This window comes from Neophocaena asiaeorientalis, unplaced genomic scaffold (assembly GCF_003031525.2).
Source record: "Neophocaena asiaeorientalis asiaeorientalis breed wild unplaced genomic scaffold, Neophocaena_asiaeorientalis_V1.1 scaffold78, whole genome shotgun sequence".
Classification (NCBI taxonomy): Eukaryota; Metazoa; Chordata; class Mammalia; order Artiodactyla; family Phocoenidae; genus Neophocaena; species Neophocaena asiaeorientalis.
In genome coordinates this window covers 19,812,076-19,818,683 of record NW_020175018.1, presented here as the reverse complement: position 1 = coordinate 19,818,683, position 6,608 = coordinate 19,812,076, and the positions used below count along the sequence as shown (strand labels likewise).

At 66.5% G+C, this 6,608-nt stretch overlaps 1 protein-coding gene across 1 annotated transcript in view; it reads left to right on the top strand.

Annotated features, from left to right (window-relative positions):
* The first annotated feature begins 9 nt into the window (after positions 1-9).
* TPRN (taperin) overlaps positions 10-6,608 on the top strand; it is a 7,818-nt gene continuing 1,219 nt past the window's right edge. The window contains exons 1-2 of the mRNA XM_024762748.1: positions 10-997; positions 6,459-6,607. Of these exons, the coding sequence (XP_024618516.1) occupies positions 200-997; positions 6,459-6,607 (947 nt within the window). The 5' untranslated portion in view covers positions 10-199. The remainder of the gene's footprint in view (positions 998-6,458; position 6,608) is intronic.

The following is a 6,608-nucleotide window of genomic DNA, read 5'->3' as shown; positions in this document are numbered from 1 at the left end:
GTGGAAGCCAAAGGTGGAGGCGGGGGAGGCCCCCGCCCACCCTCTCCCCAGCCCCGGAACCCCCAGTGCCACTCTAGCCGCGCCCCCGGCATTGCCCACGCTCAGTCCTGCTAGTGCCACTCCCAGCCAGCGCCAGTGGGTCTCCGCGGCCACCAGCGCCAACGACTCCTTCGAGATACTGCCGGCCTCCAAGCCAGACATGGACACGATCCCTGCCGGGGACCTCCAGGCCCGGGCTCTGGCCAGCCTTCGCATGAACTCTCGAAACTCTTTCGTGTTCATCCCCAAGCGCAAGACCTCCGGGGCCCCTCCTGCGGAAGGGAGGCAGTCCGTGGGGCCTCCAGAGGGAGAAGTTGGCTGGGCCTCCCAGCACCAGGAGCGTGAAGCCCAGCAGGTGCCTGGAGCAGATGGTGTGTTTGCCGGTGGGAGGAGCCCCTCGGGGGTCGAGGAGGGAGGCAGCCCCATGCCAGGCACTGCCCTCGTGGACTGGACCGTTAGGTGGCAGAGGCTGTCTTCACCACCCCCGTCCCCACTGGTCGCCACTGAAGCTGAGCCTGCCCAGGGCTTTGGGGTTCCTGGCTTGACCAAGAATGGCAGGGAGCCTGGGAGGCCAGGGCTGCCCGTCACCTTCATTGATGAGGTGGACTCTGAGGACGAGGTTCCCCAAGAAGCCAAACTGCCCTGCCCCGGGGCTGGTGTGCCTCCCCAGTACCACCCGCATCCCACCGGGCCTGGGCACCTGTCAGAGCTTCAGCACCGAGGTGGCAACACCTTCACGGTGGTGCCCAAGAGGAAGCCAGGGGCCCTGCAGGCCAACGGGGAGGCTAGGCCGAGGGAAGCTGAGGAAGAGGGGCCGGGCAGCCTTTCGGAGCCCCCTGCTGCCTTGGGGACCTCAGTGAAGAAGCGCTACCCCACCGTGCATGAGATTGAGGTGATTGGCGGCTACCTGGCCCTGCAGAAGTCCTGTCTCACCAAGGCCGGCTCTTCAAGAAAGAAGGTCAGTGGTGGCGAGTCACAGAGCTGTGGGTACAGCATGTGCCTTGTTCCCAGGACACCTCCTGACCTGGGTGTGGGATGGCTTCTACGTGGACAGGAGGAGAGCTGGAGCTGGGTGGCCGTGTAAGCTCCGGGAGAGGTCAAGCTGTGGGGGAATCCCTGGCCTGGGTTCCAGCGGAACCCTAATGACCCTGGGGCTGCGGGGACGGCTTGCCTGCTCTGTACCTTGAAAGGCTGGTGGGGAGGGTCAGTCCAGCCAGGGCTTCGTCTGCTTGTTGGTTCTCGGGGCTCTGTCTGGAATTGCCTGGGCAGGACTGTCCCTTTGTAGGTCCCGCTGTTGGCTCCACCCCGGCCTGGCTTGGAAGGGTGGCCTGGCATGTTCTTCTGGAGTTCTGGCCTATGCACGTAGCAGGTGCCAGGATGGAAGTGGAAAGGGACAGGAGACCTTTGATTTGGGTGGAGTCGGATACCTACTGTCAGCTCTCCAGAAGGCATTCTGGCCTGGAGCTTAGCAGGACTTGGCTTCGTGCGAGTGTCTGTTGAGCTCCTAGTGTGTGGCAGGCCTGGTCTGAGCCTGGGGTGTGCTGCTGGGGAGCGATGAAGACACTCCCCTCACTGGGATGGAGACAGACCCGGTGCAGGGCCAGGAGCCTCTTGGAGTCTCACTCTCCTGGCAGGGCTGCTTGGTGGCCTGGAACCCTCTGGGCCCAAGGAGACGGTCCTCAGATTCTTCCTGGTCACACTAGCACCTAGCACCTGTGTCTGGCCCTGGGGCAAATTCCAAGGCCATCCCCACATGACTCCAATCAGCAGGCTCGCTGGGCGGATGCACCCTCCCGGAACCGCTTCTCTTTTGGCTGCTGGTGTCTCGGCTCCTCCCTGAGGCCACCTCTGCCCCAGCCTCAGTTTCCTTGGGGCCCTGGGGGACGGTGATGTGCCGTGCGTCACTGGAGCCCCCTTACCCACTGTCCCGCTGGCGCTAACTAGATGCGGCGTCTCCTCTCTGTTGGCTTCCTTTGATTTCCTGCCTCGGGGTTGGCCTTGGCACTGCCCTTCCTCCCTGCATCATCCTCTCCTTCTCCAGTGAGGGCATCGGCCCTCCTGCCAGCTCCATCTGCCGGGCCAGGCATCCACACCCGTCCCCCGCAGCGCTTCTGGTGCGCCCCGAACCCCCGCCTGTCCTGCTCGTCTGACCTTGCCTCACCCTCTGCTCGGTGCTGTGGTCATCCGGTAGCCGTGGTCACCAGCCCAACCCCCATGCTTGCCCTCCCCACCTTGTCTGCTCCTCCTCCTGCTTCCTGACCCTTGACCCCAGCTGCTCTGGGAGGCGTCCTTTCCCGTGCTAGCCTGGGGCGGTGGAGGTGACAGAAGCCTCCTGCTTTGTAGACAGAGGATACTGAGGCCGGTGGAGATCAGGGAGCTCGTGGGGTGGGACCCAAGTGTGAGCCCCTGTCCTAACCCGGCTGCCCTTATACTGGGAGCCTGGCTGCAGCCCGGAGCCTGGTCATTCTGTCCCCAGCTGGGGGCAGAGCCGTGGGGGTCACTTGAGGCTTGGTTGGAGTGAGAAGGGCACGGTGGGGGCCTGAGGGCCTCTCGAGGCAGGAACAAGTGATGGGAGGGAAGCGGGCCCCGGGCCAGCCTGGCCCCCGTCTCTGTGCCAGCCTGAGGGGTTGGGGGTCCAGATGGATGGTTCCTGGCATAGCCGAGTGGCCTGGTGGGGCCGTGCCAGAGCAGCACGACCTGCTGGGGGTGATCTGCCCGAGCATGTGCTAGCTGCCCTGTCCAGGAAGAGCCAGGACGCTTATCGGGTGGGACGGAGGCATGGGGCTGCCCAGCCCTTCAGAATGACCTTGGGCTACCCCTGGCTTTATCCACCCCGTGGTCCCACTTGCCTGCTGCCCCTGGGCCTTGTCCTTGCCCAGCCCACTCCAGCCAGCCTGTGGTTTCTATCACTGTCCTGCTCCCCCGACCCCGCGTTCCAGGGACGTGGTGGCCTGGAGGCCGGCAGGACCGTGGGGACCTCCCAGGGCAGGGGTCCTGGTCCCTTTTCCAGAGGACAGGTGAGGTGCAGCTCTTGATGGCGTGGAGCCTGCCCCCGGGTTGCCACCTCTCCGGTGCAGGGTGTTGTGCTCTCACCTGGCCTTGGAGGGCGGCAGCCCTGCCGTGGGTAGTGGGCGCCCAGCCGGCCGGGCACGCGTCCCCACTTAGTTACCTCTTGGTGGAATCACAGATGCCCTCTCTCTCCGTCCCTTGCTGGCCCAGCCGACCGCTGCAGGCCGTCGCGGCCACACCCCCTCTCGCCCCCGCCCCCAGGCTGTCCCGGTGGGTGGGGCCGGCCTGCAGCTCCGCACACCTGCCTCCCAGGGGGTCGGCGCTGTGGGCCTCTCCCCTTTGTGAGGTGCCAGCTGGCTGGGCTCCTGCCTGTCTGGCAGCTCCTTCCCCTCCCCTTTGCCCTCCTCACTTTCTAACCCGCTGATCCCCTGCCCAGCCTGAGCGTGCCACGTCCCCACGCCCTCACCTTCGCCTGCGGTGTAGCAGTCACCCTCACCCCTACCGCTCGGGTCCTCAGATCCGAGGGGCCGCTGCCCTGGGGGCTTCTCCACCCGCTCCTCCGCTGGCGGGCGCGGCCTCTCCTTTCATCCGCTCTCCCCGCAGGCGCCGCCCCCAGTGGTCTTTTTGGACCCCGGGGACCACTGGAACAGGCCTGGACCCTCCTCCACTCAGCTTCCCCACTGGTGGGGGCGGGGGAAGGCTGCCCCTGATGCCCAGCGGGCGTCCCACCTGGGCAGCTGTGGGAACTTCTGGGGGGCCGTGTGTGGCCCCCGGAGCTCGGGCTGAGTGGGGGATGGCACGTGCTGGGGAGTGTGGCATGGGGCGGGTGCTCACCCCAGACCGGGGCGGCTGGAGCCCAGCTCCCAGCCCAGACTGCAGGGTGGACACCCTTCAGTAACCCGAGCTGGGCGTGCCGGGCAGGGTGGGGTGAGGGGAACAAAGGGCCCTCTCCCCGGGAGCAGCGGGAAGTGGGCCGAGCCAGGACCCACCTGCCGGCTGCACAGCGCAGCGGGCAAAGTCCCTGAGCCCGGTGAGCAGGCGTGTGCAAGTGGCAGTCCCTGGCTGTGCCCCCCCACCCCGCGGTTCCGTCTGCCCGGTGTCTGGAGGCTGCCCCCGCCGCCCGGGCATTAGGAGTCACGTGGGGTCCTGTGACCCACAGACCCGCACTCACGAGGAGCCTGGAGACTGGAGGCGAGGTGGGACGTGACCGGAGCCTCGGGCCCCAGCTGGGCGCCGACAGGCCTGTGAGCCCCGCCCTTGCCTGGCCCGGCTGTGCCAGGCTCCGGGCCTGCTTGCACCCAGCCCCCTCTGTCTCCCCACTCAGAGCTGGTCATGCGGACTAATGAGGGCGTGCTGATCGGCTGGGCCCTGGCAACTGGCCCTTCCCTGTCTTCAGTGGTGGGGGATGGGCCCAGAGGGCTCAGGGTCATCAGGGACAATGCCACGTACCCAGGAGCACCGTTCGCTGCGGGGCCCAGCATTGGGCCCCTGTGCTGGCTGCCCCATTCTGCCTTGGCCTCCTCCTGGGGTCTCTGGCCCCAGGTCTCAGGGAGCCAGTCTCGGGGGGTTAGGTGACTCTATCCCCATAGGGGCCACAGGATCACCCCACACAGCTGCCCAGGTGGGACGCCCTGAGTCAAGGGCAGCCCCCCTGCCAGTGGGGAAGCTGAGTGGAGGAGGGTCCAGGCCTGCTCCAGTGGTCCCTGGGCAGTGGGCGGGCACCTGTGGGCTCTGGTGATTACCCCGTGCCAGGCCTCTGCTCTGTTTGGCCTCCGGGGGTGGGGGCGGGGGCAGCTGGAGGTCCGGGTGGGGCCCATGCGGGGACAGTCACGAACATCTCCATCCTGGTTTGATCCATCTTTGGTGGCCGTCTGCCCGTCTGCTTGCGTCCCTGACTGCTTGTCTGTGTGGACGACCGGGGCGAGGGCAGCAGCGACAGGGCTCCCGACCTGCCCAGCAAGTGCCTGTGTGGGCCGTGCTGAGACGCGCAAGTCCAGAAGCTCGGGGGGCGGGCGGGGCTGCCCACGGCTGTGCGGGGCTGTGTGTGACCGTGGGGTGGTGGGAGGAACGCATTGCGCTCCTCTCTGGACACTGGCTCGGCAGGGCAATGCCTCCTACTCCTGGCCGGCCCTGCACGTGTTACCCTGAGGCTGGGGTCCCTCTGCTGCCCAGGGCTGCAAGCCCGGCCCTTCTGCGAGGCCCCTCCCAGTCCTGCTGTCCCCAGGCCCCAAGGTTCTCTGCCTGGGGGCCCGACTCCCGCCCCTGGCTCTTTCCAGGGGAAGAGGAGGAACTTGAGCTGGCTGCGGTGTCCTGTGCCCTGGAGTTTAATATTTCGAGCTCCAGCAGGGCTGCTCCCATCTGCTGCAGGCGGGCAGCTCTCGTATTCATTACCGCCCTGCCAGGCCCGGCCGAGCCCTGCCGAGCAGGCCTTGGGGGACGTGCGACTCTTGTGGGGAGCCTAGGTCCGGGTCTCGGAGGGTGAGGATCCTGACCCCCAGTGCCCAAGTCTTTCTACCAGTGCCTGTCCCCATAGCCCCTCAGAACCGGCAGCCTAGTCTGGCCTCTGAGGCCTTTGGGAAAGATTTGCCGCGCATGAAATTCTGGAGCCTGCAGAGGGGGCATGGTGGACGTGGGCCATGTGGGCAGTCCGAGTGGGAGGAGAGGGTCGCTGACCCCTACGCGGTGCAGCCTCGGGCTACCTACCTCTGACTCAGTCTGCGAAGTGGGTGATAGCACTTGGTGCCACTTTCCCGGGGCTGGCACGTGGCAGCCGCCCGGCTTCCATGCGGGACCTTGGGGGCCTGGCTTTGGGTGTGCCGGGCCCCTGCCCAACAGTGGTGGTCCGTGCCGAGCTGGGTGGGCAGGAGCATCCGGGTGCCTGGTGAGCTGGGATGTGAACTCAGCCCTGGAGAGAGGCACCGGCCAACAGGAGGGGCTGCTGGAGGTGTAGATGTGGGCTCCCCAAGTGCAGCCTCACCTGGACCTTGCTCCTGCCGGGGAGCCTCTGGCTGGGAGATGTGGCTGGTGGTGCCCTGCTCCCCTGAGAAAGCAGACCTGCAACCCTGGGAACTGCCTTAGAGGCTTCTGGAGACCCTGAGGCTTTGGGCTTCTGGTGCTGGCTGGGGTCTGGCCCTTGGGAGGGGTGGGTCACTTGGGAGGCGGTGATCCTGGGGTCTGGAGGGGGTGGGTGAGGCCTGTGCTGCAGGTGTTTGGACCTCCTGAGCCTGCAGGGTCCAGGTGGAGGGGACTTCTCTGATGAGGGGCAGCCCCCCGCTTCTCAGAACCTTTGAAGGGCCAACGGAGTGTTCGGCTCTTGCGCTGGTCTGACACCCACGCTGTACCCACTCGGTCCCGCTCGAGGAGCCCTGTGGCTGGGCACAGCACTTTCACTGGTGTGCCTCCTGCCCTAGATGAAGATCTCCTTCAACGACAAGAGTCTGCAGACTACGTTTGAGTACCCCCCCGAGAGCTCCCTGCAGGAGGAAGAGGCAGAGGCCGAGAAGGGGAGAGACGAAGAGGAGGAGAGCGAGGAGGGGGAGGGGGAGGTGGAGGCATCCGGC